Source organism: Molossus molossus, unplaced genomic scaffold (assembly GCF_014108415.1).
Source record: "Molossus molossus isolate mMolMol1 unplaced genomic scaffold, mMolMol1.p scaffold_m16_p_15, whole genome shotgun sequence".
Classification (NCBI taxonomy): Eukaryota; Metazoa; Chordata; class Mammalia; order Chiroptera; family Molossidae; genus Molossus; species Molossus molossus.
In genome coordinates, this window is record NW_023425350.1 from 14069243 (window position 1) to 14092914 (window position 23672).

Sequence of the window (23672 nt, forward strand, 5' to 3'; positions counted from 1 at the left end):
GAGAGTGCTCCACAGAACTGCAGGGCGTGGGAAGGGGACTGAGGGGGGAGTGGAAAGGATCACTGAGAGAGGAGAGTGCCCCACAGAACTGCAGGGCGTGGGAAGGGGACTGAGGGGGAGTGGAAACGATCACTGAGAGAGGAGAGTGCTCCACAGAACTGCAGGGCGTGGGAAGGGGACTGAGGGGGAGTGGAAAGGATCACTGAGAGGGGAGAGTGCTCCACAGAACTGCAGGGCGTGGGAAGGGGACTGAGGGGGAGTGGAAAGGATCACTGAGAGGGGAGAGTGCCCCACAGAACTGCAGGGCGTGGGAAGGGGACTGAGGGGGAGTGGAAAGGATCACTGAGAGGGGAGAGTGCCCCACAGAACTGCAGGGCGTGGGAAGGGGACTGAGGGGGGAGTGGAAAGGATCACTGAGAGGGGAGAGTGCCCCACAGAACTGCAGGGCGTGGGAAGGGGACTGAGGGGGAGTGGAAAGGATCACTGAGAGGGGAGAGTGCTCCACAGAACTGCAGGGCGTGGGAAGGGGACTGAGGGGGAGTGGAAAGGATCACTGAGAGGGGAGAGTGCCCCACAGAACTGCAGGGCGTGGGAAGGGGACTGAGGGGGGAGTGGAAAGGATCACTGAGAGGGGAGAGTGCCCCACAGAACTGCAGGGCGTGGGAAGGGGACTGAGGGGGGAGTGGAAAGGATCACTGAGAGGGGAGAGTGCCCCACAGAACTGCAGGGCGTGGGAAGGGGACTGAGGGGGGAGTGGAAAGGATCACTGAGGGGGGAGAGTGCTCCATAGAACTGCAGGGCGTGGGAAGGGGACTGAGGGGGGAGTGGAAAGGATCACTGAGAGGGGAGAGTGCCCCACAGAACTGCAGGGCGTGGGAAGGGGACTGAGGGGGAGTGGAAAGGATCACTGAGAGAGGAGAGTGCCCCACAGAACTGCAGGGCGTGGGAAGGGGACTGAGGGGGGAGTGGAAAGGATCACTGAGAGGGGAGAGTGCCCCACAGAACTGCAGGGCGTGGGAAGGGGACTGAGGGGGGAGTGGAAAGGATCACTGAGAGGGGAGAGTGCCCCACAGAACTGCAGGGCGTGGGAAGGGGACTGAGGGGGGAGTGGAAAGGATCACTGAGAGAGGAGAGTGCCCCACAGAACTGCAGGGCGTGGGAAGGGGACTGAGGGGGAGTGGAAAGGATCACTGAGAGGGGAGAGTGCTCCATAGAACTGCAGGGCGTGGGAAGGGGACTGAGGGGGGAGTGGAAAGGATCACTGAGAGGGGAGAGTGCCCCACAGAACTGCAGGGCGTGGGAAGGGGACTGAGGGGGGAGTGGAAAGGATCACTGAGAGAGGAGAGTGCCCCACAGAACTGCAGGGCGTGGGAAGGGGACTGAGGGGGGAGTGGAAAGGATCACTGAGAGGGGAGAGTGCCCCACAGAACTGCAGGGCGTGGGAAGGGGACTGAGGGGGGAGTGGAAAGGATCACTGAGAGGGGAGAGTGCCCCACAGAACTGCAGGGCGTGGGAAGGGGACTGAGGGGGGAGTGGAAAGGATCACTGAGAGAGGAGAGTGCCCCACAGAACTGCAGGGCGTGGAAGGGGACTGAGGGGGAGTGGAAAGGATCACTGAGAGGGGAGAGTGCTCCACAGAACTGCAGGGCGTGGGAAGGGGACTGAGGGGGAGTGGAAAGGATCACTGAGAGGGGAGAGTGCCCCACAGAACTGCAGGGCGTGGGAAGGGGACTGAGGGGGGAGTGGAAAGGATCACTGAGAGGGGAGAGTGCTCCATAGAACTGCAGGGCGTGGGAAGGGGACTGAGGGGGGAGTGGAAAGGATCACTGAGAGGGGAGAGTGCCCCACAGAACTGCAGGGCGTGGGAAGGGGACTGAGGGGGGAGTGGAAAGGATCACTGAGAGAGGAGAGTGCCCCACAGAACTGCAGGGCGTGGGAAGGGGACTGAGGGGGGAGTGGAAAGGATCACTGAGAGGGGAGAGTGCCCCACAGAACTGCAGGGCGTGGGAAGGGGACTGAGGGGGGAGTGGAAAGGATCACTGAGAGAGGAGAGTGCCCCACAGAACTGCAGGGCGTGGGAAGGGGACTGAGGGGGGAGTGGAAAGGATCACTGAGAGAGGAGAGTGCCCCACAGAACTGCAGGGCGTGGGAAGGGGACTGAGGGGGAGTGGAAAGGATCACTGAGAGGGGAGAGTGCTCCACAGAACTGCAGGGCGTGGGAAGGGGACTGAGGGGGAGTGGAAAGGATCACTGAGAGGGGAGAGTGCCCCACAGAACTGCAGGGCGTGGGAAGGGGACTGAGGGGGGAGTGGAAAGGATCACTGAGAGGGGAGAGTGCCCCACAGAACTGCAGGGCGTGGGAAGGGGACTGAGGGGGGAGTGGAAAGGATCACTGAGAGGGGAGAGTGCCCCACAGAACTGCAGGGCGTGGGAAGGGGACTGAGGGGGGAGTGGAAAGGATCACTGAGAGGGGAGAGTGCTCCATAGAACTGCAGGGCGTGGGAAGGGGACTGAGGGGGGAGTGGAAAGGATCACTGAGAGGGGAGAGTGCCCCACAGAACTGCAGGGTGTGGGAAGGGGACTGAGGGGGGAGTGGAAAGGATCACTGAGAGGGGAGAGTGCCCCACAGAACTGCAGGGCGTGGGAAGGGGACTGAGGGGGGAGTGGAAAGGATCACTGAGAGGGGAGAGTGCCCCACAGAACTGCAGGGCGTGGGAAGGGGACTGAGGGGGGAGTGGAAAGGATCACTGAGAGGGGAGAGTGCCCCACAGAACTGCAGGGCGTGGGAAGGGGACTGAGGGGGGAGTGGAAAGGATCACTGAGAGAGGAGAGTGCCCCACAGAACTGCAGGGCGTGGGAAGGGGACTGAGGGGGGAGTGGAAAGGATCACTGAGAGGGGAGAGTGCCCCACAGAACTGCAGGGCGTGGGAAGGGGACTGAGGGGGGAGTGGAAAGGATCACTGAGAGGGGAGAGTGCCCCACAGAACTGCAGGGCGTGGGAAGGGGACTGAGGGGGGAGTGGAAAGGATCACTGAGAGGGGAGAGTGCTCCACAGAACTGCAGGGCGTGGGAAGGGGACTGAGGGGGGAGTGGAAAGGATCACTGAGAGAGGAGAGTGCCCCACAGAACTGCAGGGCGTGGGAAGGGGACTGAGGGGGAGTGGAAAGGATCACTGAGAGGGGAGAGTGCCCCACAGAACTGCAGGGCGTGGGAAGGGGACTGAGGGGGAGTGGAAAGGATCACTGAGAGGGGAGAGTGCCCCACAGAACTGCAGGGCGTGGGAAGGGGACTGAGGGGGAGTGGAAACGATCACTGAGAGAGGAGAGTGCTCCACAGAACTGCAGGGCGTGGGAAGGGGACTGAGGGGGGAGTGGAAAGGATCACTGAGAGAGGAGAGTGCTCCACAGAACTGCAGGGCGTGGGAAGGGGACTGAGGGGGAGTGGAAACGATCACTGAGAGGGGAGAGTGCCCCACAGAACTGCAGGGCGTGGGAAGGGGACTGAGGGGGGAGTGGAAAGGATCACTGAGAGAGGAGAGTGCTCCACAGAACTGCAGGGCGTGGGAAGGGGACTGAGGGGGAGTGGAAAGGATCACTGAGAGGGGAGAGTGCTCCACAGAACTGCAGGGCGTGGGAAGGGGACTGAGGGGGAGTGGAAAGGATCACTGAGAGGGGAGAGTGCCCCACAGAACTGCAGGGCGTGGGAAGGGGACTGAGGGGGAGTGGAAAGGATCACTGGTGCCCCACAGAACTGCAGGGCGTGGGAAGGGGACTGAGGGGGAGTGGAAAGGATCACTGAGAGGGGAGAGTGCCCCACAGAACTGCAGGGCGTGGGAAGGGGACTGAGGGGGAGTGGAAAGGATCACTGAGAGGGGAGAGTGCTCCACAGAACTGCAGGGCGTGGGAAGGGGACTGAGGGGGAGTGGAAAGGATCACTGAGAGGGGAGAGTGCCCCACAGAACTGCAGGGCGTGGGAAGGGGACTGAGGGGGGAGTGGAAAGGATCACTGAGAGGGGAGAGTGCCCCACAGAACTGCAGGGCGTGGGAAGGGGACTGAGGGGGGAGTGGAAAGGATCACTGAGAGGGGAGAGTGCCCCACAGAACTGCAGGGCGTGGGAAGGGGACTGAGGGGGGAGTGGAAAGGATCACTGAGAGGGGAGAGTGCTCCATAGAACTGCAGGGCGTGGGAAGGGGACTGAGGGGGGAGTGGAAAGGATCACTGAGAGGGGAGAGTGCCCCACAGAACTGCAGGGCGTGGGAAGGGGACTGAGGGGGAGTGGAAAGGATCACTGAGAGGGGAGAGTGCTCCACAGAACTGCAGGGCGTGGGAAGGGGACTGAGGGGGAGTGGAAAGGATCACTGAGAGGGGAGAGTGCTCCATAGAACTGCAGGGCGTGGGAAGGGGACTGAGGGGGAGTGGAAAGGATCACTGAGAGGGGAGAGTGCTCCACAGAACTGCAGGGCGTGGGAAGGGGACTGAGGGGGAGTGGAAAGGATCACTGAGAGGGGAGAGTGCTCCACAGAACTGCAGGGCGTGGGAAGGGGACTGAGGGGGAGTGGAAAGGATCACTGAGAGGGGAGAGTGCCCCACAGAACTGCAGGGCGTGGGAAGGGGACTGAGGGGGAGTGGAAAGGATCACTGAGAGGGGAGAGTGCCCCACAGAACTGCAGGGCGTGGGAAGGGGACTGAGGGGGAGTGGAAAGGATCACTGAGAGAGGAGAGTGCTCCACAGAACTGCAGGGCGTGGGAAGGGGACTGAGGGGGAGTGGAAAGGATCACTGAGAGAGGAGAGTGCTCCACAGAACTGCAGGGCGTGGGAAGGGGACTGAGGGGGGAGTGGAAAGGATCACTGAGAGGGGAGAGTGCCCCACAGAACTGCAGGGCGTGGGAAGGGGACTGAGGGGGAGTGGAAAGGATCACTGAGAGGGGAGAGTGCTCCACAGAACTGCAGGGCGTGGGAAGGGGACTGAGGGGGAGTGGAAAGGATCACTGAGAGGGGAGAGTGCTCCACAGAACTGCAGGGCGTGGGAAGGGGACTGAGGGGGAGTGGAAAGGATCACTGAGAGGGGAGAGTGCCCCACAGAACTGCAGGGCGTGGGAAGGGGACTGAGGGGGAGTGGAAAGGATCACTGAGAGGGGAGAGTGCCCCACAGAACTGCAGGGCGTGGGAAGGGGACTGAGGGGGAGTGGAAAGGATCACTGAGAGAGGAGAGTGCTCCACAGAACTGCAGGGCGTGGGAAGGGGACTGAGGGGGAGTGGAAAGGATCACTGAGAGAGGAGAGTGCTCCACAGAACTGCAGGGCGTGGGAAGGGGACTGAGGGGGAGTGGAAACGATCACTGAGAGAGGAGAGTGCTCCACAGAACTGCAGGGCGTGGGAGCCAGAGGTCACCTTTTAGTCCTTGAGGTAAAAATGCTTCAGCCTGAGCGGAGCAGAAAGTTGGGAGTGAAGAGCTGGATGTCAAAGGACAACAGAAATCGAAGGGCAGCACCCCTGGGTCCCAGCAGGAAATATTTCGGGCAGAAAGGTGACAAATGGAGAGACAGGAAGAAGCCTGGTCTCCAGGCACTTCTTCCTAAGCCTTGGGTCTCCACAGACTAAAGGCCCAGCAGGCAGCTCTGGGGCTGCCCCTGAGCTTCTGGTGCCCGAGGAGTGGGTTCCCGAGGTGGGTTCCCCCGCACCACTGAACACCCTGCTCCGGAAGGGGAGAGGGCCACTTTCTCCCTCCCGCCAGGGCCCAGCTGCTCCAGTCTCCCTGGAGTCCCCTGGCCGGGGAGGATCGTGTCTCTCCAGGCAGGCGCTGAGCTGTCTACCCTCTACAGCACTTCTCAGCCAGCAGGAACCTTACTGCCCTGGGGATGGAGCTGCGGTCTGAGGACTACGGGGTGCCCAACAGGCTAGGCTGCCTCAGGGACCCCAGCTGGAATTGCCCCATTTCCGGACTCAAGGCATTTCCTTTCTTTAGCTTCCCTCAGCCTCCCTCCCATCCTCTGAACTAGGCACTAGCAGGCCCCTGGGATTCCCATCTCAACGCACCCCCCTCACAGAAAAACCCAAAAGGTCTGTTGCTACCCAAGCCCCACACCCTGGTAATGTGTTTTCTCTGTTCTGTCATTAAAAAGCAAACAGCTGGAGAAAAAACAATGGGGGAGGAGAAGAAATGTGAAAGATAAAACATTTATAAAAGACTCATAAATGTGACTTCATTAAAAGTAACAAGGTTTGGCCCTGGTTCAGTTGGTTGGAGTGTTGTCCCGTACACCAAAAGGTTTCAGGTTCCATTCCCAGTCAGGGCACATACCCAGGTTGCAGGTTTGATCTCTGGTCAGGGCATGTACAGGAGGCAACCAATCTGTTTTTCTCTCATACCTATGTTTCTCTCTCTCTCTCTTTCTAAAAAACAATCGATACAAACATATCCTCAGGTGAGGATAAAAAAACAATGTTTGTTCAACAAAATACACCATTAAAAAAAGACAAGTCACAAACAGAAGGCAGGCATTAACCACATATTAATAAAGTCTAGAATATATAAAAAATCCTTCCAATTCAACAAGAAAAAGCCAACCCAATAGAATTATGGGCAAAATACACAAACAGGCATTTTGCAAAGGAGAAAAGTTGTATGGCCAATGAAAAATGCTCAGTTTCACTGGTGGTCCAGAAGTGAAAACTAGGATCACAATGAGAAACCATTTAAAAGAACTAAAGTGTCATAAATGAAGAAGCCTTGAGAATGTAGAACAATAGCAGCTCTGATACATTGCTGGTGGGAGTGAAGACTGATACAAGCACCTTGGAAAATTATTTGAATTTACACACACCCTGTGCTTCAGCAATTCCATATCTAGGTAAAAGACCAGAGACAGGCTTTTCAAAAACTTCCATCAGGAGACATTTAACAAGAATATTCAAAGCAATATTGCTTATAATTGCAAACATAAAATACAAATGTGCACGGCAGAAAAATGGATAAATTGTGGAAACTCAAAGCAGTGAAAGTAATAGAACATACACATAACAAATATGAATCTTAGAAACAACAGAGTGAAAAAAAGCACATCACAGAAGATTGCATACAATACAGGTAATACCATTAAATAAAGCTCAAAAATCAAGGAATATAAACATTATATTGTTTAGGCCAATGTGTATACAAGATTGTAATAAAATTCCTTTTTAAAAGGAAATGATAATTATAATAATCAAGAGATTAGTTACCTCTATGGAGAGGAATACACAATGAATCTGAACAGTTTCTAGTAATATAGTTCTTAAATTAGGTGGTAGGTGGTTCATTTTATTATTAAGCCTTTCTATACTTTACATCTAGTGTATGGATCAAATATCTATGCAAGATTTAGAAAAATTGGGGCACAAAATGGGATTTGTAAATAATGACTTTTCTTATGCAAAATATTCTCAATATAACATTAAACAATAATTTAAAGAATTTAGCTCATCTATAAGCCAGCAAATACTGGATTATCTTCAACAGTTCCAATGACTATAATAATAGCAGAGGCCAAGGAAATATCTTTTGTATGAGAGTCACTAACGAATCAGATCTGTTGTAAAGAACTAAATTTATATTCTGGACTGACTGTCTGAGGCAGGATAGTAAGAAGCTAGGAAAATTCCTTGGCAAGCAGAATGGGGAGACTGAGATAGGTAGCTGAACAAACTGGTTGAGCAATTTACAGCTAGATAATAAATGGCAAGGTCTTATCCTCCCTAAGCAAGGACACTTAGGAACAAATAGTACAGTCGGCCCTCGTTTATCGCGGTTAATCAGTTCCAGATTCTACCACGATAAATGAATTTCCGCGAAGCAGATTCTATATTTATACAGTTCTCCCTCACCACTACGCTCGACTTTCGTGGCTTCACTCTATCGCAGTTTTTTCAAACACTACTATATTTGAAAAAAACCACGATTGAGTGAAGCCGCGCAAGTCAAAGCACAAAGTGGCGAGGGACGACTGTATACACACTCCGGACTGTGCAGGGGCAGACTCCATTTGGTCCTGGTCCCCTTTTGGTGACATTCTTTGAAGGTAAAACTGCCCAGAGAATGACCCTGACCCCTCTATACACACATTTTTATTAATCAGCATATTGAATGACACTGGAAAGCTGATGAATATTCTACTGAGATCCTCCCCTACAATTGCCACCTTTAGAAAACAGATTCAGAAACCCTAAGACAAGCCAGTGCAGCTGTCTCTGGAGCAGGCCCACACCTTTGTTTCCTCTCTTGTAGCCTTACTTTCTCTCCTACTTCTAAGGGTCCCCATGAGACTTGCAATCAGGGGAGCAGTGGGCAGCAGAAGCTCGTCCCAGGCTAAGCCCATGAACCTGGCTCCAAGGACCCCTTTCCTCTGACTTTCCGGTGAGCTGACAGCAGCCCCACATCGGCTCACTTCTGTCACTGTGACTTTGACTTCTCAGTGAGTATGCAGCCCAGAGTGGCCACTTCTTTCCTACAGTATTTCTAGAGAGCCAAAGCCGAGCACTGCCAAGGCTCTCTCCTGATGTTGCTTCTACTGTAGGCCCTTCCTCTGTTTCACAGTCCCAGCTTTAATAAATGTACTCTCGAAATTATCTGGACTTGGATGGTGAAATCTTTCCTGCACAAAGTCAAAAAGCTACACACAACCAGCCAGCCCCGGACAGACCCGCTCCAATCCTGGTCCCTTTCTGGTGACATGTCCACCAGAAGAAGAAACACAGAGACAACATACCCTTACATAAAATCAAGAACACTTCTGTATACCAGCATACTCACAAAGAAGACACCATCAAAACATTCACAACAGTCGCATCAACCATGAGTGATTTTATTGAAGACTCATTCACAGGATTCTGACCAGCGAAATGCTGATTATAACATACACTCTGAGGTACCCACCCTGACCTTACTTCAGGGTCCCCCACCCCCTCTTCAGGCTTCCCAGTAGTGTGCTTTCGTCCCACCAGGGAAACGGAGCCAGGCCTCAGACTGCCCCCAGCCACAGCTCTCAGGCAACTGATTACAGACAAGCGGCCTCCATGTCCATTACCGCAGCAGCTCTCTAATGCATCTGAACCACAAAATGGGCCTCTGCTTCTTTCCTATCCCAGCTCCATCTTCATAAACTGTAACAGACAGACAGGAGTCCCCAAGGGTACCAAGTATTTCTTTCCAGATAATTTTAAAGGAAATGGAAGAAATGCCTATGTGCTAATGAACGTTATGGCTGAAACAATGCATCTGCAGGTGTCCGCTGCCTAGCCACACACAGACCAATGTGCTCCCCGGCAGTAAATGAAATTGTTAACTGTGTTCGAAGGCAGCGAGAAGTGCTGTGTCTATGGAGAGTTGGGATCAGGGTGGTTTCCACTCTGCTAAGCTGATCTTTTAGCCCATATTTATAATAACTGGTACTTTTCAGAACAACCTCAGATTCAGTGAAATTTCCAACTTTCTGAAATATTTTTTCTCACAGGCTCTATTCTGGTCTCTAAGACTTGACTGGAAGGAAAAGAAAAAGACCCAAACTAAAGTTCCAATTTAAGAGTTGATTACGAGAAAAATAGGGTATTTTTTATAATCCCAAAACTGGGGGGGAAATTTCTTTTTTCAGGGAGAAAATCAGGAGAAGCAAGAGCACAAACCCACGCCTTAGACCTCTTCCGTTCTTGGCTTTGTACTAGTAACATCAGCAAAACCCAAGTGGGGTTGACAAGGGTCAAAGAATTTGAAATGTCATTTGAAATTTGCCCAGGGCCAATTTTTAGGAATATCTGGACCTTAGTCAGCCAGGATTTTCTAAGGAAGCAAGAGGGTTAGGTTTAAATTCTGGGAGGTCCAGCTGACACTATAATTCCTGTTCTAGGGAGCCCTGGAGGTAGCAGTCAATGGAAATTTTATCTTCCTTCGAGCTCTGTAGATTCCTGCAGGTTTGGGGTAAAAAGGACATGTTGGAGGGTATGCACTACTGACCCTCATCTTTAAGCCAAGAGAAAGATCTACAACAATGCTGAGGTACCTTTTAAGAGCTTCTAAGACAGCTTTAACACAGCTCTGGGCTAGGGACAGAAAGCCTCAGGGAAACCATAAAACAAACCCACACGGTGCCATTATATTGTCTTGTCCTGGGAATTCTGCCCTTAAACAAAACTACTCTCATGGATACATAAACAAGCACTTTCTGAGCCATCTAACAAACATTGCGCTCTTACAGAGCAGCAAGCCTCTGCCTGGGGGAACAGCAGGGACAGTGGCCAAGCCAACCTGACAAGTGTTTCACCTCTGTGACATTGAAAGTGGGGAGAGTCCACAGTGGAAAACAGATCTTGTTTGTAATGGTCTCATCTGAAAAGCTATGCAGCAAATACTCTACAAACAAGTATCAGGCCATACTGCCTAGATGGAATCTAAACTTTGGGCTGCCAGGCTTCTAAAGACTTCAAGAGAAGGACCAGAATCAAGACTCTGAGATAAAGAGTCTCTGAAGATATTTGACCTGGAGCTGCCGCCATCTCTTATGATTATTTCCTGTGTGGCTGTGAAAGTTAATGGAATGAAGCCTTCACTATCAGCAGAGAGAAGGATCCAGCGGGAGTCTGCAAAGTAAAATGAACATAGGCAATTTAGAACATTTCATCTTACTCTATAAGGAAAAACAATAAATATGACTTTTTGAGGGGAAGAATTCAGTAGTTGATATTAAACCTGATCATTACAAGACTTAACAGAGAATGGGAAGATGGAAGGAATGTTACGTAGCGTCTGGTTGTATGGCAGGAAGAGGAAGTTGATGACTTAGGCATAGCTAAGGAACATGCATTTTTCACTCAAGCTAGGCATGTGTATTACTCAGTGGTTATGCATATGAGCTTCTGTCTGCACACTCATTAGGGGTTCTGTGTAGAATGTCCCTATCTTATCTACATGATGTTAATCAGTTTCTCCAGAAAAATATGTGAAGTTGGGAACAGCCACTCTTACGGGGGAAACTTCTTTATTCTTTAGATCCATACCAACCTCTAGACACCCAAGGAGGCAGAGGTGACTAGAGCCAGACTAGAATGGCCCAGATAATCCAGAAAGGTTTGTTCCAGGGTAACCAAGGGCCATCAGCATACCACATGTCTGGACCCTCTCTGGTTCTTTCAAGTCTACATGTCTTACCTTTTGATCTTATAATTTCACTTCTAAAAATCTATACTTTCCAAAAACAACACGTAAAATACAGAGAGGCTTTTTTTTTTTTTTTTTTTTTTAAATGGGGGGAAGAGAGAGAGAGAAACATCAATGTGTGAGAGACACATCGAACAGTCGCCACCCACATGACCCCAACCGGGGCCAGGACAAACTGCAACCAAGATACATGCCCTTAGCAGGAACTGAACCCAGGACTCTCTGGTCCGCAGGCCAACACTCAAACCGCTGAGCCAAACTGGGGCCAGAGAGGCTTTTATTAATGTTATTTATAATGGGTCACCATTGGAACCCACCTAAATGTCAAAGAAAACATGGCAAAATAAAATATGGTACACTTTAGAATGCAATATTAAACCTACTCAGTAAAAATGACAATTATGAAGTCATATCATAAATATATGTGTCAAAATAGAACAATGCTGATGCTACAATGTTAAGGGGGAAAATGAAACAAAATTTGTTTGGTGTAGTGGCTACTATACGAATGAGGAATAAAAAAGCAGCCACCCGATGAAACATGGGCATGACTCTGTCCCTCACCATCCAGAAGTGTCCTTCATATCCACATGTTTGTTGCACATTAAAACAACCCTTTTCATAAGTATCCTGCAGTGTTGCTATGATCTTTATGTTCTAGTGCAACAGGTATATATGAGGCTTTTATGTCATTTCCTTACAGTTGTTATACAGGATGGAGCAAAAGTAGGTTTATAGTTGTGAGTTCGCAGAACACAGGGTTTATTTTTGTATTATTATTGTTTAATTATTGTACTATTTTCAATACGAACAGCTGTAAACCTACTTTTGCTCCACCCTGTATATGACTTTGTAATTCTATTCTACTTTTTCATGTACACAGTTAAGTTTTCCAGCTAGGCTATAAGTTCCTTAAAGGCAGAACACATATTTTTTCATGTGTACGGTGTAATAGGCCTAGGTATATAGCAGACAATTCATAATAGTTGTTAATTATCTGTGAATCACAGAATGATCAGTACAGCCATTTCCATTACCAGTAAAAGTTACAAAAGAAATGGTAGAAAGAGGGTGTTGGGTAGGGTTAACTTCTGAATTATACCTACCATGCTGCATTTCAATAAGAGAGAGGCCAAAAGTCTGCTGAACTGTACTGAGCCTTAGTTTGCCATTGCAGAGAAGCATGTCTCTTTTTTCAACAACAGATCCTACATAGTAATGTTTCTTCAAATACAAAAAAAAAAAAAAAAAAAATTGTTAAACTAATTGCAGAAGCAATAGAGTAACATTTCTTAAGGATTGAAAGTGTAAATAGTTTCTTAAAATCCTCATATATTACCAATATCAATTATACTTCAGTTTTATATAAGGAGCTTTTTGCTGTATTATTTAACACAACTAAAAGGTCAGAACAAAACACAACACCTAATTCACTTTTCCTAGGAACTTGATCATTAGGAACTGGCTGTCCTAGGATATGACTAATAACACTATAGGTGATGGACAGCAGCCTAAGAGGCACAATCTGATGGTGAAGAACAGGTGCCTGACTACTTTAAGTATAACTAAAAAACTTCATGTTTTCTTTATTGGGGGGAAAATGACAAGAAAGACTGCCTTAAGTGGCAGAGCAGCAGAGAATTTGCACAAGTAAACAAACTGGTCAAGATTCACTTAGCTTAGAAAAAGTGCAAGTAAAAATGATTTAAAATTTTTTAAAAGTCTTATTAAACATTAACTCATCTTTAAAAATGGTTTCAAATATACTTAGAAAAAGAAAATACAAAATAATTATAGCTCTAATTATTAAGAGTCCAGAACATGGAATAAAAATATAACTTCTAATTATATATTACTTGTAAGCATTTGAAGAAGAGTTTTATTAGTAAGTTAAGTATCTAACTTATTTTGCTGTTAAAATTATCACTACTCATTTTCTGACTGCTGAGAAACTTAATTGCAATGATGAAAGATAAACTGCATACATTTGTAGAAGGATGAACAATTCAAAGAGCATGTCTAATAATAACATTTTAGAAGATGTCACATGAATAAACTGTAAGGGATAGAAACAGCTAATCATTTATTTGAACTCTGAAAAATGTTGCTTCAGAAATTATATGGGAAACTCTTCCTTGCTTTTGATTATTTTGCCTTTTTTCTTTCACTTTTCTCATTACAAAAGGAATATATGCTCAATATAAGAGAGTAAAGCAAATTTACAATGCAGAAAATAAAGTCCCCCAAATTCGACCTCCAGAGGCTATTACTGATAACAGCTTGGTTGGATCAGTTCATTATAAACTGTGAAACCGAGGAACTGAAAAGGCAAAATACCCCACATTTCTTTTACTCAAAAAGTACAGAATTTCACATTTACAAATGCCTACAAAAGAAAAATGTATGTTATTATTCGGCAGAAAAAAATATAGACCTACTTAAAACTAACTCTACCTGTGATTTTCTCTAAGGGTTGGATTACAGAGAATTTTTACTTTCAACATTAATTATTCCTATATTGATTACTTTCCCCCATCTCCCTCAATGAGCACATATTACTTTTGTAATTAGGGGGAAAAAAAGAACAAGAAAAAAAAAAGCTATGCATGCCGATATGGAGAATTCCTGAGGATATACTATTAAAAGGAAAAAGAAAGATGCAGAACACTGGATATCGTGCCTTACTTTTTGTGTAACAAAGGGGGAAATAAAAATAGTAAGATATGCTAGTATCTGCATAAAGAAATAAACATTAAAATGTTACCTATAGAAGGTGAGAGGAACAGATTAAACAGAGATGGGGTGAGAGTAAGACTTCCTAGTATATATCTATCTTTTTATTAAAATCTGTTTTGCTTTTAAACCAAGTAAATGAATTACCTATTCAAAAAGAAATAAAGCCCTGGCCGGTTTGGCTCAGCGGTTAGAGCGTCGGCCTGTGGTCCTGAGAGACCCGGGTTCGGTTCCCGCTAAGGGCACGTACCTCGGTTGCAGTTTGTCCCGGCCCTGGTCGGTTGTGCGGGTGGCAGCCACTCGATGTGTTCCTTTCACGTCGATGTTTCTCTCTCTCTCTCTGTTCCTCTCCCCCCCCCCCCACCATTCTACCTGAACAAAAAATGGAAAAATGTCCTCGGGTGAGGATAAAAAAAATAAATAAATAAACAAAAAGAAATAAAAAGGAAAAAATGTTTACAAAGTCATGGAAGAAAAAGAAATCCAAACTAAATTTCATATTTATAAATACTATAAATTTTAAAAATAAAAAAATCTATTTACTGAAAATATATAGAAAACTTCATGTATTTATATAAAACCATTTAAATAACTGCTTTAAAGACAATGTAACAAAAATCCTCTCAAAAATTTAGAATTGAGATGTTAAATGTTTATAAACATGTGTTTCAATTAGCTTTGGTACATGATATAACTAAGATTCTTAATGTAGTTGTAAAATTAATGTGGAAATGATTAATTTGGAAACACTGATTTAAATGATTTTCAGCTGGTTTGTTATTTAACAGGTTTTAGGGAGAATTGAGGGCATCTAAATAAGGACTAGGTATTAGATATAATAAGTAATTGGTGTTAATGCTATCATGTGATAGTGGGATTGTAGTTATTGAAGCAAATGCTTGCATTTTTCCTACATCCTGAATTATCTATGTTCAGTGAAATACATGATATCTTTACTTGAACTATTTTAGAAAACAACAACAAAAAAGCAATATGGCAAAATGTTAACAACTCTTATATGCAAGAAATACAGGATTTCATTATGTAGTCTATGTGTTTATAATTTTTCTTAATAAAAAATGTATTTTATATGTTTGAAATTTTTCTTGAAAAAAATATAATTGCTTAATTACTCTTTGGTTCTTTTAAAAACGTATATCCTTGCCCGGCTGGTGTAGCTCAGTGGTTGAGCGTCGATTCATGCACCTGGAGGCCATCGGCTCAGTTCCTGGTCAAGGCACATGCCCAGGTTGTGAGCCAAATCCCCAGTGGGGGGCATGCAGGTGGGGCCAACTGATGTTCTCTCTCATCAATGTTTCTATCTCTCTCTCCCTCTCCCTCCCTCTCTCTTCCAAATCAGCAAAGAAAAAAAATTTTTATAACATAAATGTAAAAATCAAAATAATAAACTACTGCAAGAAAATCTAGACTATTGCAGGCATATTAATTTCTACAATATACAAAAACTTCTTGTAAACTGGTAAGTCAAAAGGAAAAATAAGCAATAGGTAATTCATTAATTGGCACCAAAACATGAAGACATATGTACTCAAATTCACTAATAGTAAAGGAAAAAAAAAATTAATAAAAGTGAAGTGCCACTTCACATTTATCAGATTCATGAGAATGTGAGGAAAAGGTTGCTAGTGAGCATGTGATAATACATTGTTAAGTAAAAATCTTCGAAAGGCAGTCTGGCAACTTTTTTAAAAGGAGAAACATATATATTCAAATTGCACTTCTACTTCTGGGAACCAACCCAAGAGAAATAAAAGTAGGAACAGAAATGGATACATACAAGAATACTATTGCAGCACTATTCAGAGTGGCTAAAAACTGAAAACAAAGTGAATGTCCATCAACAAGAGAACGCCTGAATAAACAGCATACTCTCAGCATGAAGTAAAGAGTGCACCATATGACTCTATTTTTGTAAAAACAATAACCACCTCTGAACTTACATATAGCCTGTACCTATATAGCTACGTATACAAAGATCTGGGTAAGATTATATGAGTATGAAGTACACTATGGAAGGATCCACATTAAGCTGCTAAAGGGGGAGGAGCTAGTTAAAGGAAAGTGTTCATGACAAAATACGATGCCATTTATGAAATGCTGTTTCCATATGCATGCATTAAACTTTTTAAAATAAAGCCTGGTAGGTGTGGCTCAGTGTATTGAGCATCATCCCATGGACTGAGAGGTCCCAGTTTGACTCCCAGTCAGAGCACATGCCCAGGTTTCAGGCTCAATCCCCAGTCGGGGGCATGCAGGAGGCAGATAATCCATGTTTCTCTCTCACATTGATGTTTCTTTTTTATTTTTTTTATCCTCACCCAAGGACATTTTTCCATTTTTTGTTCAGGTAGAGTGGGAGGGAGAGAGAGGAACAGAGAGAGAGAGAAACATCGATGTGAAAGGAACACATCGAGTGGCTGCCACCCGCACGACCGACCAGGGCCGGGGACAAACTGCAACCGAGGTACATGCCCTTAGCGGGAACCGAACCCGGGTCTCTCTGGACCGCAGGCCGACGCTCTAACCGCTGAGCCAAACAGGCCAGGGCTCACATTGATGTTTCTATCTCTTTCCCTTCATCTCTCTCTAAAAATCAATAAAAACATATTTAAAAAATAAATAAAATTTTTAAAATAAATATGACCTTTCTTATAAATGGAAGAGGGTCTGCAACTGCCCAAGAAAAAAGTCACAATAAAATAGCACAACTAAAATTATTGTTTTCTAAATATAAACTGGCAGAACCAGTGCAATCATTCATGTATTCACACCATTCACATGATAAAGCTCAGTATATACTGCTGTGTGTGTCCATGTGGTTGGCAGGCAACCAACCTGTAAAGGTATAACAACTATGATATAACATGCCCTGTTCAATTTAAATACCATCTTCCTTATCAATTAATTTTTCTAGCAGTAACCACTGGCTGCAGGAGCATTTATGTATAGTGGTAACTCCTCAAGGAGAAATTACCTGGTAAGAGATGTGGACATAAGGCAGATCCTGAGAGAGGGGATATACTGGAGAGGATTTCTTTCCATTACGTAGGAAGTCTGTAAGTTCAGAAAGACATCGTTGTATTTCAATCAGTTTTCTAGATAAAACTTCCAGTTCCTTAGAGGGCTGATAAGTTTCCTTTTCCCGGTGTAAGTTCTTTCTTTGAGGAAAATTAGGAGGTTCTGGGGTGCTGGTGCAGTCTGGTGTGCTGCTGGTTTTGTGCAGCGACACTGACTGGTTAGCAGGCTCGGCACCTGGAGTTTCCAGGGCTATGGAGTCATCACAGACACTGAATGGAGGACTGTCTTTAATAAAGGTACTTCCGGGCCTTCCACCTTGACTACAGCTATTAGCTGTTAACAAGAGCTCTCTGTTTCGGTGACAAATATCTGGGGAAAAACTGTCGATTAGTATTTTTCTCTCTGCTTTCTTTAACAGAGTACTGAAAGTAGAGTAGCCACTCTGGTTTTCACTCAATGTTACTGGAAATTCCTCTTCCAACATTACTTCTCTAACAATCAAGCGAATGACATACTCATCAGTCTTTGAAGAAGGAAGAAATGTCAAATCAGTGGATTGTTGTTTTCCTACCAAAATTAATAATATTTTATCTGTCAAGAAACATATGCCTTTTGGTCTTTCACTGCTCTCTAACTGAATTTGCTGGATGTTTGGCATAAACGATGGAATGACAGAATAGATTAAAATTACGTTACAAGCATTGGAAGCCACTGCCACAACCTGTGCTTTGTGATTAAATGCTATTAGATCAGGAACCAGAATGCCTGGAATGGTGACTTTTCTGGTCTGGGTAACCTTTTTCTCAAAGGTCACAAGGACCAAATGTGAAGAATCCAAACCAGTTCCTGTCAGGTAGTCCTTTTTTCTTAGACACATAAGGACATTATCCTCAGATTTAGAGCTATTGAAATGTATGTGAGTTAGATCCAGAGGATCTGAAAAAGGAGAAACTGATGTGTCGGAATTTGTTCCAGAAGGGACTGCCCCCTTATCCACAGAGGGCACCTCATCAGTAACTGGTGAAATATACAGACAAGTGTCTTCATTGGAATTTGTTCCAGAAGGGGCTACCCCCTTATCCACACAGGGCACCTCATCAGTAACTGGTGAAGTACACAGACAAGTGTCTTCATTACCAGGTGGTATGTCAAGTGTTTCAGATGCATTTAAGCTACAAATCTTCTTCATCGGAAGTTCAGTGGCTATGACGACCTGTGAGTCCACAGTGGCTCTGATGGAGCGCACATCGCTGTCCATATCAAATACTGAGCAGAAGGAGCACCTCTGAAGAGTCTTCTGAGCACTGTCCCAAATATAAGAATGTAGGCCGCTGCCTACAGCCACCACCAGCCTCTGGCCATCCTGGGTCCAACATGCGCAATGAATAAGGCCCTGGGTGTTGCTGTCCACTTTTACTCGGGAACTATCACAGTGAACATTATGGAAAATGGAGACATCCTGTGCAGTCAACACAGTCAGCACAGCTCTTTTTGGGTGCCACATACAGCCTTGGGGAAGGACAGGGTATGATTCTCTAATCTCACAGGTTGGAGACATCAACCACTTGCTGGTTTCCGTAGTACTGGGACACAGCTGCCACACAGTGACATGCTGCTTGTGCTGGACAGCGAGCAGAGGGGGTGTGTCAGCTGTACCAGGTGGGGCCCAGGCCACCCCATACACATGTTCAAATTGTCCAATGACCTTTGAGTCCCCAAACTTGGCCTCTCCACTCCGAAGCTGTATGTCAGTCAGGACTACCTGATTCCCATCTGTCCAGGCAAGGCCGTGAACTGGGTGTACTGCTTGATACAATGTATTCAGCCCGCTCCTGAGAAGTTTTCCTTTTCCCAACTCCATCCTTTCTGATGAAGGTTATCTGAAATAATTAAGAAAAACTACACCCTAAGAATATAATCAGACAAATCCAGAATGTAGGACATGTTACAAGATAATTGGCTTAGACCTTTCACAGGTCAATACTGTGAGGGGATAGAAGGACAGGAGGAATGTGGCAGTTTAAAAGAGATTATTGAGCCTTAACAAGCAAATGCAACATATAAACTTTGGATCTTAAACTGAGGAAATAGACATTTTTACCAAAAAAATCTATATAAGTGGGGAAATTACAATATGGAATGGATATTAGAAGGTATTGTAGAGTTAATAATTTTCTTAAGTGTGACCATGGCATTGTGGTTATGTAGGAAAATGTCCCTATTGTTAAGATAATGCATGTTTAAGTATTTGGGATAAAGTGTCCTAATGCCTGCAACTTGCTTTCAAATGCTTTAGAAAACAAACAAAACTTAACAAATACACAACACACACACACACACACACACACACACACGGAGAGTTAAAGAAATGTAGCAAATTTTTAATAATTGCTGAATCCAGATTGAGGCTATGTCAGTAATCGTAGGACTTTCCATTTTTAAGCTAGAAATTTTTCAAATTAAAAAGTTGAGAAAAGTCTCCTTCACTAAAAATCAATAAATAACCGATATTCACGACTCTGACTTTATTAGCACCTCCCTTCAAAATGGCCTTTACCACTCAAAAGTCACTATTGCCATTTCTACTTCATCATATTCAAATAGCATTTAATTTTCAGAAAAATTTCACATTCCCTATTGCATTTGCTCCTTGCAACAATCCTCTACAATAACGTAAAGTAGGCTAGGCAAATATTACTTTCAGTTTTTTCATTCTTAAGTTGTTGTTGTTGTTAATCTTCACCTGATATTTTTTCCATGGATTTCTTTTCTTTCTTTGTTTTTTTAGAGAGAGTGGAAGGGATGGAGGGAGGGGGAGAGAAAAAGAGAGAAACATCAATGTGAGAGAGAGACACATTGATCACATTGATTGGTTGCCTCCTGCACGCATCCCGACCAGGGCCAGGGATTGAACCTGCAACCCAGGTATGTGCCCTTGCCTAGGAATTGAACCCAAACCCTTTTGGTGCACAGGACCATGCCAACTGAGCCACACAGGCAGGGCTAAATTTTGTCTTTTAGACAAAAAATGGAGTATAAGTCAGAGTTCCTGGATATTAATAACAGAAACCACTCTAGTTAACTTAAGCAAAAAAAAAAAAAAAAAAAAAAGGTTCAAGAACCAGACTTCAGACTTACAAAACAAGCAGGAGCCAAATGAGGCTAGGCACAATAAACCACTGTTGCTCCTCTCTCTAAACAGCCGAAAATCTAACTTCTCAGCAGCTGAGAACAAACTTCACTGCCCCTTCACTTTATGTCAATTGCTTAAGATTCAGAATAGAGAGAGGCCTCTCACTGGTTGAGCTGAGTTCATATACCCTTTGCTCTAGCAGAGAGGGTTTCCTCACAAAGGCTTCTGTAGTAGGGGATGGGCTGTACCTTCCACCAAGACTCACACAAAGGGAGATTCTCCTCGAATTATGAAGGGATTTTTAAAAAATGACTGATTACCACAGGGATCATATGTTACATATTATTCACTAACTTATTTAAATCATGGGCACCTTTCCAAGTCAGAAATATAGATCTGCCTCAATCTTTTAAGCAGCTGCATTAGTAGCAGCAAGGTATCCCATATTTTGTATGTACAATATATTCAATGGTTTCCCTACAGGTGAGAATTCAGCTTGTTTCCAATTTTTATCTAGATGTGGATAGAGTAAAAAGTTTAGTACTCAGTTCTCATCACTTTTCTTTCCTTCCAATGTCAACTACTCTCGTAGTTTTTAGAAGAATTAATTTTAATATTTTCATCTTAAATAATAAGAAACAATTTGGCATATTTTTCTCAAAAACCAAATGATAATTACAAAAATCTGCTCCAATCCTTTCTACTCCATTGCTGGTCCTGGTCCTGACTACCTCTTCCTTTTCAGTAGGGCAGGATGAGGAGAAGTCCTCTGATATCAGTCTCTTTTCCCACAGAGCTGGATACTATGTGTGGTTGGACAGAATTATCTTTGAAAATAAATCACAGTTCTCATCATTTTGTTCTTCTGCTCAAATACCTTCAGTGAGTCTCCACGATCTACATATATAAAAGAAGTTCTTTCGCAATGTCTTAGGTAAGGCAATTGAGGCCTTATATTATCTGATACTGTTACAACTTTCCAACCTTATCTCCTGATCGTAAAAAGCCCTGCTGGGGAATTTGGAGGAACCAGCACACATTCATGTGACAATGTGCAGGATGGACTTAAGAAGAAAAGTGACAAGTTTAAATAAGGGGCCATGAAATAGTTTGAATGTCACAATGAGAAAGTGAGCCAAGTTTGTAGCTACTTCAGTAGAGAAAGAAGGCCTGATTCAAGAGATATTTCTAAGGCAGATGGAATAGATAATGACATCAGGTAGGATACAAGTGGTGAGAAAGAAAGGAGAATTAACGATAACACCCAAATATTTTGCTTGGGAAATTGTAAAACAGAAGGCAGAGCGTGCTCCAAAGGTTAAGAAAGGTGTGTAGTGTGTGAAAAATTTGGTATCAGATGTGCTTCATTTAATATGTCTATAGGGTAGCAATGTATCTTAGGCAGTCAGAGGTTAAAAATTTGGAAGTTAAAGCCAAAGCAGTGAACAACCTCGCTGTGAAAGATCAAAAAGTCAAGAGGACAAAAGTTGAAATGACCTTCAGGAGGTCTCCAATTATTTGGTATCTTGTAAAATATTAACACTTTTCCTTCCCCATCTTCTTTACCCAAGATGTTAACTTTGCTCCCCTCCCCCTCTCCAAGCTCCAAGGGCCCTTCTTTTGCTGCTGTAACTCGTTTCCTGAGCCCACCAAGCCCAGCTGGCTCACTTTTTCTACCTGTGACTTTCTAAATAAACTTCTGCTTGTGTTTGGAAAAAAAAATTAACACACACACACACACACAAATCTATCCAAAAAAAAATTATGATTACATACCTCCAGTCTTTTCCATGCAGTTTTGGTTAAACTTTTTCAATAACACCGTACAATTTTGTGTCACACTTTTTTTCACTTCACATGATATATTAGCATTTTACCATATTATATAAACGTTTTAAAAATTATTTTTATAGGCCACTTAATATTCACTCAGTGAAGTTGCATAATTTTCCTCACTGCAAAGACACCTACCTGGTTGTAGCCAATTTGATCCTATTACAAAAAAACGCTGTGATAAAGGTCTTTATGCATAAAGCATTTTCTTCATTTTGGATGGTTTCGTTAGGATATAGTCCCAGAAGTGTAACTCATGAGTCACGGGGAATATATTCACTCGTTTAAACCCACCGCAGCTCGTCCGCATCCAACCATCGCACGCGGGGCCCCCACCACTCTTCCCGCACGGTCCGCACACCTGGATGTCTTCCACCCTCCTCCCTACAGCAGGTCTCTCCACTTTCCGCCCCGCCCACCCACAAGCTTCCCACACCCGCCAGGCTGGGTAACAATGGAGACAAAATACCTTTGGACTCACTGCGCCACAGAAAACCAGTCCCGGAGCCGCCAATGTTCACTTAACATGGGTCTGAAGTCCGCAGCAGGTACCGGAAGCATCGACTCCAAGGCCTCTGATAGGTGAGCGATGTTCGGGAAAGTTTGGTAATGCCGCATGCCTATTGGTTTTTATACGTGTCACGTTAGTCCTCCCACTTGGCCAATAAACCCGGGCTTTGCCGCACAGATCTCTGGGAGTTGTAGTCCCGAGGAAACTCCCGACTGTAAGCCACACACAATTTCTCCCTCTCTTAAGAGGTTTAGCGCCTCCCCCCACTTATTATCGGTTCTCTTAGTCTAAGAAGGAGTACAGAAGCCCTAGAGTCAACACAGTTTCTTAACTTTTGGGGTGAGATGGGGAGTCAGGGATGGGAAGGAGTCTAGGACCGCTTTAAAATACGAAATTTCCTCAGAAAAATGTTATCTGTACACAAAAATTGTGCATTCCACTGAAGCCATTCCATTGACCTGTTCCAGTCACCCCTGTAGAACAACACCCCTGTTCTACACGTACCCCAGAAATGTCTGCCCATGGCCATAGCCCATGGACTAGTGAGTCACTAGACTTCTTTAGACCCTTACAATCCTGGGAGAATGTGGGCCACACCTTGGAGCAGCCAGTGGGGAATATCAGATCCTGACATTCATAGTACAGTTGATCGTCTTTCTTGAACAACACAGCCAATCCTCTTTCAACGACGCTGATCACCTGAAGTCTGTCCCACATAACCACCTGGGAGACTAGGTCTCCCACTATCTCTAGGGCCCACTCAGGACACCTTTGCTTAGGTTTTTCTCCCCATGCCTATCTTCCAACGCCACATGTTAGAATCATGCCTTCATGTAATTGTTGGAACAATGCAGGGAAGAGTTAGAAATAAAATTTAAAAAAAATATAACATGAGCTGCAAAAGTGCCACCGGAGAAGAAATAAAAATGTAAAGAAGAAATTTAAAGTGCCTGCCCTGGCCGATTTGGCTCAGCGGTTAGAGCGTCAGCCTGCGGTCCAGAGAGACCCAGGTTCGGTTCCTGCTAAGCACACATACTTCGGTTGCAGTTTGTCCCCGACCCTGGTTGGGTCGTGCGGGTGGCAGCTACTTGATGTGTCCCTTTCGCGTCTATGTTTCTCTCTCTCTCCCTCTCTCCCTCTCTCTCCCTCCTGCTCTGTCTGAACAGAAAATGGAAAAATGTCCTCAGGTGAGGATAAATAAATAAATAAAGTGCCATTCATTCTTCAAGCAAATGTT

The 23672-nt window shown here is 45.2% G+C and overlaps 1 protein-coding gene across 3 annotated transcripts; it reads right to left on the bottom strand.

The window, feature by feature from the left end:
* Nucleotides 1-8222: 8222 nt before the first annotated feature.
* LOC118631089 (WD repeat and coiled coil containing) lies at nucleotides 8223-22484 on the bottom strand. 3 transcript variants are annotated; one of them, XM_036263415.1, is made up of 4 exons: nucleotides 22394-22484; nucleotides 16915-18838; nucleotides 12293-12410; nucleotides 8223-10609 (listed from the first exon to the last, which is right to left on the bottom strand). In XM_036263415.1, the coding sequence occupies exons 2-4, from the start codon at nucleotides 18817-18819 to the stop codon at nucleotides 10410-10412; spliced, it is 2223 nt and encodes a 740-aa protein (XP_036119308.1). In that variant the 5' UTR covers nucleotides 18820-18838; nucleotides 22394-22484; the 3' UTR covers nucleotides 8223-10409. The 3 variants fall into 3 exon arrangements, with proteins under 3 accessions (XP_036119308.1, XP_036119309.1, XP_036119310.1); XM_036263416.1 differs by lacking the exon at nucleotides 22394-22484 and adding an exon at nucleotides 19702-19722; XM_036263417.1 differs by lacking the exon at nucleotides 12293-12410 and having other exon boundaries at nucleotides 10449-10609.
* Between the last annotated feature and the right edge of the window lie 1188 nt (nucleotides 22485-23672).

What these genes read in the sequence shown, in the direction of transcription:
- LOC118631089 (XM_036263415.1), bottom strand. Translation starts at nt 18,819, where the DNA reads ATGGAGTTGGGAAAAGGAAAACTTCTCAGGAGCGGGCTGAATACATTG. An exon ending in ATGTCCACATCTCTTACCAG is followed by an intron (nt 12,411 to 16,914) that starts GTAATTTCTCCT and finishes TTGTATTTGAAG; the next exon opens with AAACATTACTATGTAGGATC. An exon ending in TCTTATTGAAATGCAGCATG is followed by an intron (nt 10,610 to 12,292) that starts GTAGGTATAATT and finishes TTTACTTTGCAG; the next exon opens with ACTCCCGCTGGATCCTTCTC.